At 39.2% G+C, this 17,527-nt stretch overlaps 1 protein-coding gene across 1 annotated transcript in view; it reads right to left on the bottom strand.

Annotated features, from left to right (window-relative positions):
* The window catches only part of SYNE1 (spectrin repeat containing, nuclear envelope 1), a gene marked incomplete at its 5' end in the record, with an annotated part of 159,599 nt that overhangs the window by 91,396 nt on the left and 50,676 nt on the right, over positions 1 to 17,527 (bottom strand). The window contains 7 exons of the mRNA XM_010283199.1: positions 396 to 569; positions 4,053 to 4,247; positions 5,496 to 5,657; positions 6,418 to 6,606; positions 11,966 to 12,106; positions 13,172 to 13,366; positions 16,732 to 16,875. Coding sequence (XP_010281501.1) covers positions 396 to 569; positions 4,053 to 4,247; positions 5,496 to 5,657; positions 6,418 to 6,606; positions 11,966 to 12,106; positions 13,172 to 13,366; positions 16,732 to 16,875 — 1,200 coding nt within the window. The remainder of the gene's footprint in view (positions 1 to 395; positions 570 to 4,052; positions 4,248 to 5,495; positions 5,658 to 6,417; positions 6,607 to 11,965; positions 12,107 to 13,171; positions 13,367 to 16,731; positions 16,876 to 17,527) is intronic.

The raw sequence follows: 17,527 nt of genomic DNA, 5'->3' as shown, positions 1-17,527 counted from the left end.
TTCAACAGCTCTAGCTTGAGTGGAGCAAAAACAGCAAGTGAAGCGAATACAAGGTCTTTAAAACAAAACAAAATGCCCTCAGAAAGTTGTAGAGCTTCAAATGTTCTTGCAGTCAGGATATCTTGTTTTCCTACTGCAATGTTTACATGCAATTTCTAAAGCACTGTTTGCAATCTTTAATAAGAAATGAAGAACAGGCTGTATTTTATTTCACAAATCATTGATGAAGCTAACTGAGCATATATGAGTTGTTAAGGAGCTCAGAAACTTCTTCTCCACTAATATGCTGGCTCATCCCACTCAATAACGGACTGAACATTAATGCTCCATATTTGCCTCTTCTTTCAGATACAGCTATCCTGTTCATCTAAATAGTACAGGACTGACAATTTTACCTGACAGTCTACCAGCTGCGCTTCCATGTCCATAGGCTCCTCAGCGCTAACCACAGTGTTGTCTAGTGTTGCTCGGGTATTGAGTAGCCAGTGGTCAAGCTCATCAGCTTCACAACGGTACCTTTGAAGTGCCTGCTCTTGCCGCTGTTCTTCCAGCTGCTCATTCAGTTTTTCCTAGAGGTACAATTACATTTTACTTTTTAAAACAAATACACCACAACAGTCACTTAAAAAAAATTTTCCTTCTCTGCTCCTCACAACTTCTATATAGTACTTTAAAGCCGTAATAAGCCGTTTCTTTCCCAAGTTGGAAACCTTTACAGAGTATTAATGCACCCAATTGATAAGCATGGTTTTCTGGTGACTGAAATTCTGTTTCAGTTCAGTCACTGTATTTCTACTCCCTTCAGTAGATCTCTGATATTACAGCCTTCTAAAGGTGAGGTCTTTTCTGCATCCTCTTGCTGCTCTCCTTTGGGTTTCCCCCACATTGATTCAGTTTGCTCAACTAGCACAGCACTGTTTGTTTAGGGAGAAAGATGCATGGGGACACAGAGCTGGGAGTGAGCTGAAGGGAAAGGAGAGCTACTTTGCCTTTTTTGGCAGCAGCAGGCTGTTAGAGAGCCTTATTGTCTCTCAAGAGAGGCACGAGAGGTGACTTCAAGGACCCAACAGGGTACTGATGGGCCTTTGGTGTGGCCACTGTGGGTAAAGAGAAGACTGAAGAGCTGTCCACCTTTCCTGGCCTCTTGGAGGATCCCTATGCTGTGGGACGTGGAAGAACGTTAAGCTCCAATTGGTGCTGCAGCAACAGCAAGGCAGCAACACAGACTCCCTGGCTCCATCCATCAGGTGGTCCATCCATTGGACAGACCGGGAGCGATCAGCAAGACTCACTCACCCTTCAATAGTTGCATATGAATTTGAAAAATGACCGAACAGCTGGGCCGAGAGGGTGGTTATCAGTGACACAAAGTCTAGTGAGAGGCCAGTAACAAGCCTCAGCGTGTTTACTGATGACACAAAATGGGAGGAGTGGCTGATAACATCAGAAGTTTGTGCTGCCATCCAGATGGATGCTGACAGGCTGAAGAAATGGGTGGACAGGAACAACATGAAGTTGAACAATGGGAAGTGCAAAGTCCTGCACCTGGAGAGGAACAGCCCCTGGTATCAGTATACACTGGAGGCTGACCAGCTGGAAAGCAGCTTGGCAGAAAAGGACCTGGGGGTCCTGGTGGACACCAAGTTGAACATGAACCAGCAATGGGCCCTCCTGGGCTACACAAGGAGGAGTGTTGCCAGCAGGGTGAGGGAGGTGATCCTTCTCTACCTAACACTGGTGAGTCCACACCTGGAGTACTGTGTCTAGTTCTGGGCTCCCCAGTACAAGAGAGATACAGAGCTCTGGAGAGAGTAGAGGGGATTTGGGGAATAAGAAACAGAATGGGACAGTCAGAGGATACCTAGATGTATCAGATAATGTGGAACCTAAGCATGATGCATATGTTATGGAACAAAGAGAGAAGACTGTACTGGATGTGGCTGGAATGGAGCTAACTTCATCGCAGCCTGTACAGTGCCATGCTTTGCAACTGTGGCTAAAACTCTGTTGATAACACAGCAATGTTTTGGCTATTGCTGAACAGTGCTTGCACAGCATTAACGCTTCTTTCCAACTGCCCCTCTGAAAGGCCAGTAGGCTGGGGGTGGGCAAAAGGTTGGGAGAGGACATCTAGCCTGAACTGACCAAAGGGATTTCACACCATATGAGACCATGGTCATCAATAAAAGCTCAGGGAAAGGGGAGGGGGGGAGGAGGCGTTTGTGGTTATGGCATTTGCCTTCCCAAGCAACTGTTACACATGCAGAGACCCTGCTTTCCAGGAAAGTGCCTAAACATCTGCCTGCTAAGGGAGTAGTGAATAAGTTCCTTATCTTCCTTTGCTTGCATGCACAGCTTTTCCTTACCCTGTTAAGCTGTCATTATCTTGATCCATGAGTCTTTTTGCCTGACTTTTATTTTTTTGCCCAACCCATGGGAGAGGGGAGTGAAGGTGGGTGTTTGGCTGCTGGTCAGGGTCAACCTACCACACTTCTGTAAGGAAATTCAGACCTGTATGCGCAGGGCAAGTCCCTCCCACAGGGAAGTGTTTGCACACCTTTTCTGAATGCTTAATTTTAATGGGAAAATTAATAATTGCATGTTAGAATAATTTAAAGAATAATGATAGTTGTTGAGTGCCTCAATCTAGAGCTGAACAGTTCTCAAGTTATTTAAACTAGGTCTGCAGAAAGAACAATATTACCTATCTACATCCTCAACAGCAAAATGTTTTCATTACCTGTTCTATCTGTATTTCTACTTTTACATCCCTTCAGTGTTCTGGAAGATTTTATCTGTGAAATCAGAGCTATAAAGTGCACTGGTTAAATTACTGAATATTGTCTGCATACCATACATATTTCTTAGCCAGGGTATTGGGGGCTACTTGTGCTATTGTATCAAAGTAACTGTCAGAATCCTAACCATAGGTAAGAGCCGTATATTTGACTCGTGCTTTATCTTGAAGTTATGAGTTATAGCATCTCCTCATAAGTACTATCAAGAAGGTTGTAAGATCCTTTATGGGGTGCAAGGTATAAAGAGTAAGATCCCTGTTCTACTTCCAGCTCCTTATTTTTATGTAAAAGCCATTTTTCTTCTGAGAAGTAAAACAGTGCAATAATAACAAAGATACTTTCTAAGAAAAGATATTACAAAGATATATTCCAAGGATCTGTTCACTGTCCTGGGTGACTGCCCAGAACTAACGCAGCTGATGCATCCTGGGACTCCCCTGTACCCCACGTAGATCCACAGAGCCAATTCTCACTCAGTCTCTCAGAATTGATTGATGCTGGAAATTATGAAGGCAGCAGTTGCTGTGTTTATGAATTCACTGCTGCAGTTCTTAGCAGTACAGAAGTAAAGCTGCATTGTAGCATTCAAAATAGCCAAACTGTAGTCAAGTTTAGCATGACTGCATTTTCTCACCTGTATAATATACACAGCAACATTCCTGTATGTAAAGGACTTCTAAAAAATCACCTTAGTATTAAAGGATTTTTGGTAAAGCTGGTAGGCCAAGAAATAAAAGGGTGCATCTTCCACAATAAAAGTTTGCATGCAAATCACTGGGAAGATGAGCACAGACAACAATGCAGCAGTTTGGAAGAGGTGTTATTTCTTGTTTTAAGCTTTCCTCCTTCTCTCCCAGTTTGGACAGATAACTCTTCAAAAGTTTACTGTAGATAACATGATTTAATACCTGTACTTCATTACTTCTGTGGAGGATGAGGAATACCAAGGGAACCTCTTGAGAAAATGTCAATGTGGATATTAAAAAATTAAAAAAATAAAGACTCCTGCAGTGTGTTTCCAAGTTCCTTCTGATTACTTACTACCTAGCATTAAGATGAGAGGCTTGCTACAAAGAACAATAATTTATTAGGGAAAAGAATTGTGAAAAGTGAGCAGAACTGAAAATTACTTTTTTAATTATCAGCATTCAGTGGTGACTAAGGACTTTGGTGGAAATACAGGTTTGCCAAAAGCGGCTCTCAAGATCTGGAACGTGATTCAAAAGACTCATTCCTAAAGGATTTTTCTTGTACCTCTAATAGTTGTCTTTTTCCTGATGCCTTCATTCGAATCGTGGCCATTCGTTCTGCCAAGACGGTGAGAGTTGACTGCAATGCCAGCTGATCAGCAGCTTCTGCATCCAGTGGTTCTGAAACCAGCTCCTGGGCTAATGATGTCTGAAGTTCAGTGATTTCTTCTTGTAACATTAGAATCTCATCCATCAAAGCCTATTTAGAAATGAGAGCAGAGAAAGTATTTGCTTCATTTATCAGTGCGAATAAAGTATATCAGGAGACATAATCTTAATATAAAATTCAAGACGACTACCCAAGAGAGTGTGAGGAACATAGAGTAGTGCTGGTTTAGTAGAGTCAGAATTCGGAAGGACTGAGTCCTGCTTAAGCTAGGATCATGCATCTAATAACTGAAATACAAATTTAATTACTTGAATTTCAAACATACGATGAGAAGGAATTCTTTTGGAAATATTATACATACAGATTTATTCTCCCAACAAATTTTCTGGAAGATGTTCTAGTAAAGACAGTGAAGGTAATGAATAAGTGAGTGTGTGTTTGTCAGAGAGAAATACATGCATGAGTTAGCTTCCAGCCTGAAACTTACTAACTGGACACAGAACATCCAGCAATATATGTAAACATCCAGAGATTAACTCCATGATGTAAAAGAAGTTCCTATCATCATTCTTATCCTATAAATCAGTTTCCAAGATACCTACAAAAGTATGCTGCATTACCAAGAGCATTGGTAATGCAGCATAGAGCAAATACTTCACTTTCATGTCTGATAGCATATACACACTGGATGCACAGGACATCACACAGTGCTTCAAAAGCCGTATGTTATCCTTTTCAGGTCGTGGGGTTCCTGCTGAAATGAGAACCAGCCCCACCAGATAGTTGCAATCTATCAGAAGGCTTAGATGATTACAACTTGGACATATGTCAGATCGGTTACTTGATATTCTTTTATTATTCAGAGCATCATTTCTCAAGATTTCCTTTGGGAGTGAACTTCTTGTGTGCTTTGGGTTCTTTGTTTTGTTTAACAAGGTGAAGATTGTATTTAGAGCAATTTACAATGCATCAGTATTGGTTATGATCTTAGTAAATTTGGGAACATTTTAAACAGTCTGATATATGCTAGTAGCACTGACACCGAAGAACAGTATGTGTAGGTGTCACTGAACACAATCTTTGACAAAAGATTTTGCTGAAAATTTTGATTGGACAAACTCTTATGATCTGTTCTACTTTAAGAGGCCTCTTATTAAAAGAATCCCCATTACATCATCTTTAGAACAGCAGAAAGTCCAGAAAGGCAAGACATATAGTTAACAGAGAAGGTTCATACAACTAATGCATGTTTTTGAGGCATCCAGCCACTAAAAAAGGGAACTAAAGATATACAGGTAATATATGCTCTCCCTCTATTTCTCACATACACGTTTTTACCTGATGTTCAGCCATCTGGGTCTCCGGGCTTTTGGCTGGTTCCAGACTCTCATTTAGTTTGATCTCAGTGGTTTCCATTTTTGTGGATATAGACTGGAGTGTGTCCTGATATTTCTGTTGACGCTCAAGAGCTTCATAGAGGGTGCGCTGCTTTTCACTGATCTGAAGAGGAATGGGAGGTATAAATTGTGACCTTTGATACAGGATTTGCTCTTTCTTCTGCTTCATAAATCCCTAGGTTTATGACACTAAAACCAAAAGCTTGCAACAAGTTTTCAAAAGTATAAATTATCAAGCTAAATATCCGTATTAGAAATATGTATCTGTTTAAAGATCTTCAGTCAAATCATAGGTTCTGTGACTGAAAAAAAATGGACTTCAATAAGCAGAGAAAACCTAGGCACATTCTCACACCTTATTTTAGATTTTATGCACTCAAACATGTGGATGTGCATAATTTGCTAGGCGTATAGTTCTTAATACCCCATAAAAGCTACTGTGCCTCTGCAAAGAATTAAAATTTATAGCATGTGATCAAAACTTTGACCATTTTCATACATCAATGAATGATTATGCTACACTACTATGTAGAAATGTGTTAAGCTGACTCAGTATTTGGAGAAACTGGATCCAGCATGAGTGGATTCCCCTGTTAGGTTATGGAATATAGTCTGACAATAGGCAGTATTTCTGAAGGCAACTATCAGCCTCAATGACTTTTATTTGTTCTTAATGAAGGTCCATCCTGCACAGGCTTTCAAACAAAGAACAAAGACAGTGTAATATAATATCACAACTAACAATGCCTGTTTACCACCTGAAAACCAAGAATTTCAGAGAAGAATATTAGCTGATCCAGTTCATTGCATTTCATTCCTTACAAGCTAGTTGATTATTTTGAACCTTCCAGATAAAGACCTACCACATTTTTCAGTGTTTCCCAAGAACGCTGCAAATCATCCAATTTGGCACTAGCAGCTGATTCTAAGCCGGGTTCATAAAACTCCTGGGTGGCTGAAGTGCTGGGTTGAATTTTAGCGGCTTCTGTCTGCAACTGTTCAGCAGATAAGGCCAACTGTTCGGCAGATAAGGCTTGGTAATAAGCAATGTCCTAGAAGCACGAAGCACATTATTCCATTTTCAAAATGCAAGATACTGCCTAAGAATATCCCCCCACATACTGCCCTATTGCATATGTCTACTATAAAATCCACAAAGTCAAAACCACCAGGAAATCTCTGAGCAACACAGTAAATAAATATTTAACAGTAGTATACTGAGTATATTTGGAGCTTCACTATGACGACTGTGGATGCATTTTTTTCATGTTCATATTAGCTAGGAGGTGCAGGAGGCAACGGTGGACAGACATGGAAAGACTGGGAAGGGAGGACTACAAGCAGAAGTGTTGCTCTAGCGTCATCACAACTACACATGGAGAAAACCCATCACAATAGACAGTGGGTTACAGTACTAGAGGTGGCAAAGAATACCACCCCAATGAACACTAGCACAGAGAAGGCAACAGAAGAACCAAAAAGGAATATGCTGAAGAACTACTCAATGACGTAAGAAAGGGTATGAAGCAGTAGCTTATAGTAAGCCTTCAAACAAACAGGTACTCTCAACTAACTTGTAAAACATAGTGGCAAAAGACCAAAAGTGCTAAGGAAAATAGGCAAATGTTCAAATCACCACTCAAAAAATTCAGGGTGGAACTGTTTTTCACTAGAATTTCTATACTTAGGGTATGGGGATTTCTTCAACTGTTGCAGGTGACAATTAAAAACATCTACCGAAAATGTAAAATTAAGGAAACGCATAGTATCTATATCCAAGTCAGGAAAGAAGACTTGATAACAAGAATTATTTAAAACTGAAACCGTGTATGACAGTTACCACCACATCTATTTAGAAGGTGAAAAAAATGCTGCAGCCTTCCTTATTCTCACTTAATAGCCCCATATAGTGAACTATGCTCCAGACAATGCAACACAGCAGCTATTGTCCAGTTTCCTCAATTATTCTGAATTTGTAAATGCCCCTGGTGAAAACTTTAAGACACAGTTTTGCTGCCAGTGAAATCACTAAGAGATTTTTCCACTGATTTCTGTTTGGTTGGACCAAACCTCCCTTCAGGCAGCTCTCACAGTTATCACCATATTAGCATAAAAAGTTGCTCAAAATCTACTGAAAAGCGTACTTGGAAAATCCTCCTCCAAGGTTTGCAAATTTCTCAAGTTATTTCCTTCCTGTCACTGTATGATGGGAGGAAAATTCAGCATGTCGAGCCATGTGACTGAAAGAAAACTAAGTGCCTTAACACTTGACAGCTTACAGAGCTGTGTCTACCAAACAGACCACAGACCATTTGCTGAACTGCAAATGTAAAAGTGTAAAGGTGTATAAATACCTGAAGGGAGGGTGCAAATAAGACAGAGCCAGGTTCTTTTCAGTGGTGACCAGAGACAGGACAAGGGGCAATGGGCACAAACTGAAACACAGGAGGTTCCCTCCAAACATCGGGAAAGACTTTTTTACTGTGGGGGTGACTGAGCACTGGGACAGGTTGCCCAGGGATGTTGTGAAGTCTCCATCCTTGGAGATACTCAAAAGCCCCCTGGATATAGTCCCAGACAACCTGCTGTATGTCGTCCAGCTGGAGGAAGGGGAGGACGTCCAGAAGTGCCTTCCAACCTCAACCATTCTCTGATTCTGTACAGATGTATAGAAGTTAGGTACTAAACAAGACTATTTGTGAGGTACCAGAGCTCAGAATATAATCAGGAACCTTAACTTGGAGCAGAATCTTTTATTTACCAATGTCATTTCAGTATGTTATCTAATACCATATGTGAACAAAACCAAACAATCTCTGGAAGAGCATAGAAACCAGGTCATGCCCCGGGGCACTGTCACCTCCTGGGCTATCTTTCTAACCAAACCTAGGGAGCACAGGATGCCCACCTGTCCCAGAAAACACCCCATCACCCAGCAGCTGCACAAATATGGTTCTTCAGTCCTTCCCCCAAGAATGAAGAGATCTATCCAGGTTATCTGATTTGTATATGGACATTTTAACAATTAAGGTGCTACTCAGAGATCACTGCCAATATTTCAAAGGGAGGCAGCAGCCAAGAGTGTATTTTACAGACAGCTCAATTATACATCTTTACTGAGGCCTGAAAAAGTCAGTCTCTCCAGAAGACCCAAGAACAGACGGCTCAAACTGTCCAAAAGAGTCAGATGAGGTACTTCTTCAAAGGCAATAATTGGGAAACGTGAAAAATTTAATAATTAAAGTGTTTACGATGTGCAGAAGCCCACAGGGAATAGGTAACAGCTGAGCACAGCATTCAGTACCGCAATTTCAGAATTTTTTACTCTGACCACAAGCTATCTTTCCAAGTCAGAGAAAAATTGCACCAGTGCAGGCAACTTCTCATTTTGCCTTGTCTGCAGCTACTCTCCAGCCCTCAGCTGGTCCTCTCTCAAGGCTGAGAAAAGCTGTACTTCTGAGACTTCTTAATCAACATTTCTAGAATAAAGGTCTTGTTTTTTAAAGAGGGAAAAGCTATCCCTTTCACTGTCCAACTACTTTTTGGAGTAAACAACATGGCAGTTTCTTTTTGGTAGGGCTTTTAAAGCTGATAGCATGAATCCAGATGTTCTTATACAAAACAGATTTTGTTCCCCCTATAAAGGCCGTAACATCTCATGCCCTCTTTTATGAAAATTATCCAATGAAAAGTACTCAAGCTTTGTTGTTAGGATGTAGGAGCAAAGGGTGCGTTTAGATTTCAAAAGATATTTAACAAGGGCTGTTGCACTCCCAAAGAGTTTTCAAAAGGAAGGAGAAGGAATGATTAAGTAGTCTGTGAACAAGGAGAAAAGTGTGATGCAGTGACTGAAGACTTGAATCACAGGATCAGCTGTGACCTCCAAGGCTTTGTGTCAACAATTCAGCTTTTACAGTTCAATTACTCTTGAGTTATGCATCTTGAAAGTAAGTTTTAAAAGAATGTGCTAAATTCTAATCAACTGTATCTTCAGGTAAGTGTGAAAAGTTTTAGCCCCAGAGGATTCTCATTCAGTACTGCAGCACGGATGAAGTGCCTGATTTTGCTATACATCAAAATAAACTGCATTAAAGGACTGTTATCTATTGCTAAATTATTATACACTGTGAAATCCCTCAGCCTTTTACAAGCTAACATTTTTATAGTTGTTCCCTAGATGTTTTTAAAGGAGTTTCAGTGCAAAACAAACCACCAGAGCAACCGTTAACTTATAATAGCACTAGATCCGTCACTTTCTTGTATTTATGGTCTTGGTTTAATCTGTTTCAATACATAGAACCAATATTTCCATTTGTCAATATTGGCATTTGTTTTATATTTTCATTAGATGTCAGCAATGTAGAAATAGCGCATAGATGTCTCAGTTCAGACTAGTCATGCTTCACCATTTAGAGATGCTAGGAAACCCTGATGAAAGACTATACATAGAGTACCAGGTATGAATTTAAAAACAGTCTTAACACTCAATGTTCCCTCCCCAAAACCACCCCACTTCATATGAGCTTTTCCAAAGACTAGATTAAGGTAATTCTTTGCTTTCTAGAGTTTCTGTTAACACATTTTTCTGGTACTTTGCAGGTGATCTTCCTGTGAGAATTTATTTCTCTTAACACTGGCTACTTTTTAAAACAAAACACTTCCAAGTTAGTTTTGCTGAGTCTTCTACTGAATACAAAATACAAAACTTACATTTAAGCTCTAAATTTACTATTCTCTACATATGCTTTTTTTAACCAACCTTCTTTCCTGGAATCTCCCTGGGCTTTCATCATGATGAACTGCACTGGCAGTTTCACAGCTTCTTTAGTTTTAATCTCATGTGAGTGTGAACCTAAGCATTTTGTAAGTAAACCAGTGCATTTTGGAATCTTCTTCCGCTTATTGTTTAGTACACGCAGTTCATTTCAACACTAACCACACTAAAGAAACCTTTGTCTGTCAGATTTTTAGACTATTATAACACCAGCAATTTTATCTCTTTCAAAGACCTTCTGCTAAATGAAGGACATAATCTTTTTGTTCAATTTTGTCCTGTAAATCACAGGTTCTAAAACTTACATTTTGGTGCCACAGCATCTTCACTGGATTTCTCTTATTATTTGACTTATTGGAGCTCTTAATCTGTTTTTTTCATTTTCAGATAAATGTAATGAACTGACACTGAATTTGTTTACTAAAAAGCAAGCTGCTCTTGCTCCATTAACTTTTTCACTGATTAATACTGTCATACGATTTTTGTGCTGAAATATATAGCTACCTTTCTACTGTAAGTAATCTCTACTGGGAAATTTCTGAAATGACAGAACACTAGAAAAATCCTTCTAATTCATTATATAACTTGTTTATTATGAAGGTAACATTTTGCCATCATTTTTACTATGTTACCCTAGTAGTCTTTCTTATGTCAGTTCATGAAAATGAATCATTTATATTTAGCAACTTCTATAGCACCATATGCATCTTTGAAACGAGTGGAAGGAATTAGTGGGCAACTTTCTCAAACTTCCTATTTCTACTCAGCAATGTAGCACAACACTATTCTACCCTTTACGTCTGCAGTGGTCAATTTTGGAAGCAGCCACAAATGAAAAAAACAACCAACCACAAAACCCACAACATGATGAATGCAGTGAGGTGGTAACTTCTCCTAAGGTCCATTTCTAAACTTCTAAAGCATAACATTTTATGTGTATCTTCATGCGCATGATGCTCAATGAGCTGCTTTGTTGCTCACATTTTAACCAATGCTGATGTACACTTGTTCCTATTAGAAGTGCCATAGTCCTCAGTTTTGATTTAAAATCTAATTTTAGCTATTTCACTGATCTGCCTCATTAGCACTTAAAATAGACTGTCACTGAAAGTATGCGATGAAAAATACATGAGAAAATACATGAAAGTTAATACTTGAAATGGTTTTAAGTGGAAGATACCAGACTGTGGCTTCAATGCTACAATGCCAACAGTACCGTAAGATAGATGTATATGGACATAATGCAATGTTTTATTACAGGCAGTACAAAATTGCATTTTTTCTCAGGATGCAAGATTCCATTGAGTACAACTGTGAAAATAAAAATTAGGTTATAAATAGAAAATAGTAGTGACATGGAAGAGCTTTGTAATTGTTACTTAAAAATTATTTTTAAAAATAGTGAATAGTTGTAATGTCAAATTTACAATGTTAATTTTTTTTTAATTGAAAATTTTTTTTCAATATTTGTATCCATTTTGGACTGGAACATGAAGGTTCAGTTAGATCAGAGGTTAAGCCTCAGATGCTTGGAGCTATAGGTAAATATTATTTCAGAGTATTAAATAAACCACCTGTGGAATGGAACCATGCATGTCTCTGAGATAAAAGCTGAATGAATGCCAAGAGGGAGGTACCTGGTTAACAGAAGCATCTGTATTAGCCACAGGTGAGGGAGAGCGACAGGCAGGTGGAGAAGAAATCTCACTGTTGGTTCCCTCCTCCCCAGACTCCTCAGTGACAGGGGAGAGCAGTGTGTGACAGCGACCAGCAGTCATCTGCCACAGGAAAAGCAACCCCAGAGCACAGGAAGAAAATTAGTTACCTCAATTTAGGTTTGGCTTAGATTGAGATCAAAACAAGAAAAACAACACATGGCCAGAATGACCATGACATTATTTAGTCACACTTAACACTATTACATTTACCAGCTTAAAAATCTGGTTCAATGAATATTCTCATTTACTTGTCATGAAGTATGAACATGCTCTCCTGTACCCTAATGAATTTAAAAGAAAATGTATAGCAAGCAAATCAATAATAACAAATCAGTGTTTGCCTAAATGCCTTCTAATACAATCACTGATGCATATAGAAATACTATGGAGAGCTATAGAATAATGCAGTATGGGCCTCAGTAACCAGGCCTGGTTCAAACAACAAGGAATAAACTTAAAATATAAAATACACACAATCCAGTAGCAATGTATTTTTCTTGGTACCCCAATGCTGTTATACAGTGATAAATCCTGAAATCCACACTCCGTTTTCACTCCGAAAAAATCCCAATAGCATCAACAATATGTTTGTAATGACACCCAATTAGAAACAAACAAAAGCAGAATAATTCAAACATGAGGCCTATGGCAGAACTTAGCCAGCTTTCATTTCCAATATACTCATCTGAGAATATAGCAGCTTACTGTCAATTAGCACACCAACATTTTAAGACAAGAGCTTTAAAAATATAGTGTGTAAAATCTATACACTGCAATATGTTGTGAAATAATATTTCTTCTGGTTTTATCTTATTCCTGCAATCCAGCAGTTTCTTAGCATTTGCTCTTGCATGCCAATAGCTACGAAAAAGCCCTATATTTGCAGCTTATTACAGTCAGCTTCCGCTGGCATCTGTCTGTTAAACAACTTCATCCTTTATCTTGAAAACCCATATAAAGCAAAATACAGTAAGGGGAAGCTGCAGCTTGCTCAGTTTGCCACACTCCAGCCATTTCAAAAGCAAAATGTAGATGTGAGCTGCGGCAATTTGCTACACAGGGATGTTGCAACGATGCAAAAGCAAGCAGCTCAGATAACAGTACCAAGACCAAGGCATTCCTTACCATCACCACTGAGGGGTGAGCTGGGTGTGCTGGGAGCAGGTCTGAATCCAGCTCCTCCATTCCCTCTGCAAGCCCCTCCACTTCTGTCACTGTCAGCAGCATGGTGGCATGTTTTGCTTTCATAGTCAGCATCTTGCACTTCGAATTCAAAGAAGCAATTTGCTCCTGGTATCCTTTGATCTTCTGAGCCAGCTCCTGAGGAAACATTTTTTTTGCCCTAATGCAGAGGCAGCCAATAAAGGCCACAGGACCGGCAGCATTTCAGCTTCCGTGGCGAAGGCAAGCTCTCCCCTCCAAGCCCAGCCAATAACATCATAGCGCTGCCTCTCAGAAACCCCGCGTAAGCTGCTGCGCTGGCTGACACGCAGGACGTTGGTCGTGGAGGGAACGAGTCAGGCTGCGTCTGGCTGCACAGCTAAACCGCAGCGCCCAGAGCTCTGAGGCAAAACCGGAAAAGTGCTGCGAAAGGCTCTGTGTGCACGGCAACTGCAGGAGGGAGGGAGGCACAGCTCGCGCTTGCATCCAGTCTGAACCTGACACGAAGTCTGTAAGCTTCAGACTGCAGCGAAGGGGAACATCTCTCCCTGCCCTATTTTTTTTTTTCCCCCATTCTAGTTCCATTTATCCAAGGAAGACGAAGGTCCTCCGCATAGCGCATGCCATGGAAATGAGGTCATGTGGTAACCACAGCTGTAAAAAATGCCCCGTTCAGCTCACGCCAGAAAGAATGAATTGTTCAAACAATAACTCACAGGGTCTAACAAGAACAAATGTGATATGAACAATCAGTCACATAATAAGGTTAAACACAGACTGGATCGTTTTTTGCCGGTGTTTGGATAGGCTATATTTTAATCTTGTTTTGGTTTTGTGCAAGTCTTCAGAATTAAAAGCTGAGCAGCACACAGTTCTAACCTTTCTTTAAAGAGAGCTGGGGAATCTGTCCTGAAGCAGAGTATATTTAAAAATACTGGGGTTTATGGCTATGAAATAGTCTCTCTGCATGGCCAAACACCATCACAAGTTTAAGTTTAGTCAGAGAAGAAAGATGGAAATGAATATCCTTAGAAACCAACTCTGTCTTCTCTCCTACCCTGTACTGCTGCTCAGTTCAGTGTCCAGTTTCAAAGATTTCTATTAATATAATAAAAAACAGTGGAAGATTTTCACATTTCTGCCAAAGCTATTGTTACTGTCTGCCTAGAGGTTCAGTAACATGATAGAATTTTGATCTATAAAGTGAAAACAACATTTGTATAAGCTTGCCTGTTAAATCAGTGATTATTCATTCAAATATATATTTCTGCTTTATTTTTATATCTGCTTTTATTTCTTCAACAAACACAAGTTTTCAAGGGAAAAATAGCAACAGAAGTTGCAAGATCTAGTATAAGTACGTAGTAGGTATAATAATACATAATCACAATATCTTTTAAAAAGTATATAAGATTACTGCTTCAGACTGGTAAAATTAAAAGATTTTTTTTTCTTGTATAACATTTTCAGGAAACCACTTCCTCACAGTAACAGTGCAGAACAGTCATAGAGAGAAATAGAGACTTATAAATGGAGGCAGCACAAGGATGAAGGATGACACTTTACTGCCTGTGTTTCAATGGTACCTGCTCACTGTCTGTCACGTTAGCAACAAAAGGAGCTCTCCTGGAGCTCCAAGGCTCACCTTGGAGACTAAGCAAAGTCTTGAGTATAAAGTGTCAGCTAGATCAGTCGAAAAATCAAACTGCAATCAAATCAAGCTATAACTTTATTGTCTAGCAGCTAGAAAACTGCTCTGTTTGGTAAGCACCAGTCATTCACTAAGGCTCAATGAATGACATCTCTGAGGCCCAGTGGGAAAGTATTGTCATTCAATATACTCACTTAACTCCATCAATATTACTGAGATGCAATAACATTTTCGCATTAATGTCCAATGCACTGAGTATCTGACATACCTCTCTCAACCAAAAACAAAGAAAACTGAAAAAAAATTAAAAATGTGATTGTGAAAAAAATGAGGTACTGTATTATATACCAGAATAATTCACAAGTGTGGAGATACTTGCCCACATTTTAACCTGAAAGTCTAAAGAAACACAGTTCAGTAAACAGTTCCAGAGCGTAACTAGCTACACACATGCATAGTAATACTAGCTTCCTACAAATCAGGGTGTAACTTTCCTTCTACTTTCTTCCTCTTATTTTAATTCTAAATATGTCCCTTTAAGTTCATGCAGGCTTCAACAGGGAATCTGGTAACATGTTTTCTTAAATTAATAACACATGTAACAAGCATCTTGACAGACTTGCATTTTGAAGTACTATAATAATATAGGGTTCAATATATCCCCTTTACACTATGTTTTTCCACAGATATTTAGCAGACAAAATATGAGCCAAAAATACACATATCTCAGCCTTTCAAAACTGCTTACCTCTAAACATGGAGAGCTTGCAAGTATGAAACCTGTCCACTCTAGTTGATCCCAACACATGCAATAGAGTAAAGCTACTGTCTTCCTGCAGACGTTTAGAAGGACTCCTAGCTACTGAATTTGTTTGAATGAAGATGAAACTTCAAGCTGCCCCATTTGTAATTCCTTCCTCCAGCAATATTACCCAGTACTGCTGATTACCTCCTGCATTTGCTGTACCAGAACCTTTGAATACATAATAGTAGCATTTTTAATTTAGTACTAAAAAAATACCAGAGCAAACTGCTCTGCTTTTATACCAAGAAACTTTTTTAACGACTGGATAGAAAATGAGCTAGCATTAGGTTATAGTACATAATAGCAGATAGCTTTTAATTGAAAGGTAAAGAAATGGTGCCATCTAGTGCCAAAGTGACACATAGAGTTCAATGGTGCATTTTCTATCCCAAGAAATACACAACAGACAGGGGAAGGTGAAAGGGGCTCAGGAGCTCCCATGCCAGCACAACGAGAAGGCTGCACAGAGACTCTTCTGACTCATTCAAGCACTAAAGATCAATGACTTTGAGGGCACGACATGTAACTCCACAAGACAAAACTCTTCCCAACAGTAACTTTAAAAGAAGCCTTTGGAGTGAATGTTGCAGAGTTTTCCTCCAAATCTATTGTAGTTTCATGTGCTTCAAGTCCCTTGGTGTTCTTTTACAGAATGTTACTGGGATGGAAATGAGTATGTACTTTAGAAAATAGATATATATATATTATATTTTTATATATATACATATATATAAACATAAAAGGATCACTGAACTAGTGTGATCACCTGACTAATTGCTCAACATTGACTTCTGGGTCACTCCTCAGTGACTGTCCCTTAATTATGCAATGCTCTTGTTTGTCATAATGTTGCCTGGAGATTAGGACACATCTAACTGAATAAACAAATGAATACTCCACACTATACCAACAGCATGAATTTTCTATCTAGTTTTAAGTCTACCTGCTCAACTAGCCATGAGCAAGACTGAAAAGATACTCAGCTAATTTATGACCGCTGCTGATGAAAAGATTTTTGGGTCAACGAGCTGCCATTGAGCCCATGTTATTGCATTTTGGCTCTCCTACCTCATGATGCGAAATTTGGACCTGGAGTTCCTGGATGTTGCTGGTTGCTATTGGCTTGTCTTGGATCTCACGATGGGCATTTTCTATCATTTGCTGTAAATGTTTCATTTCTTGCTCATATTGCTCATACTGAACCACTGCTTCCTAGAGAGGGGAAAAAAATATTGAGTGTCTACATGAAATTAAACATTTACTTATTCCAAGCATAACTGGTCTCCCTTCTGCAGTGGAGCAAACTTACAGCTATCTGGCACTTGCACCTGGATAAGCAAAGCAGGAATATAGTCAGGAAAAAGTCCATTCAGAAATATTGTGAACTGCTATAGATAAATGAAACCATTGAATTTATTTCCAAAAAACATCTCACATAACATGGTATTTTAGATGTCCTATATAAGGAGCTAGAACTTCTGCTTCCAACAGATATCTGCTCCAAACAAACACACAAAATGATAGCATTGCCTAGTCTCATGGTTTTACTATAAAGCATTTTTATCTGCTTTTTTACTTCAAGCCTCCATTTATGAAGTAGAAAGACCATATGAAAAAGCTAAGAGTTTACAGAAAATACAACCGGGAGATGACTATGATGATTGATTCAGACCATTATGTTAGCAGTGTGGTATCAGTTCTTTCTGTCACAGCAAGACAGCTGTTTGTCTAACCTGTTTTAACAACTCTTCAGTGTGACACTGTATCCTTCCTTGTACTTAAGTATTATTAAGTATCCTTGATGATTGAAAGTCTCTTCTGTTTTCTAACTTGAAGCTCTGTAGTTGTACCCTAGCTCAGTTTG

The sequence above is a fragment of the Phaethon lepturus genome, unplaced genomic scaffold, assembly GCF_000687285.1.
Source record: "Phaethon lepturus isolate BGI_N335 unplaced genomic scaffold, ASM68728v1 scaffold8940, whole genome shotgun sequence".
Classification (NCBI taxonomy): domain Eukaryota; kingdom Metazoa; phylum Chordata; class Aves; order Phaethontiformes; family Phaethontidae; genus Phaethon; species Phaethon lepturus.
The sequence above is the reverse complement of the archived record's forward strand: the minus strand, read 5'-3'. Positions and strand labels throughout refer to the sequence as shown.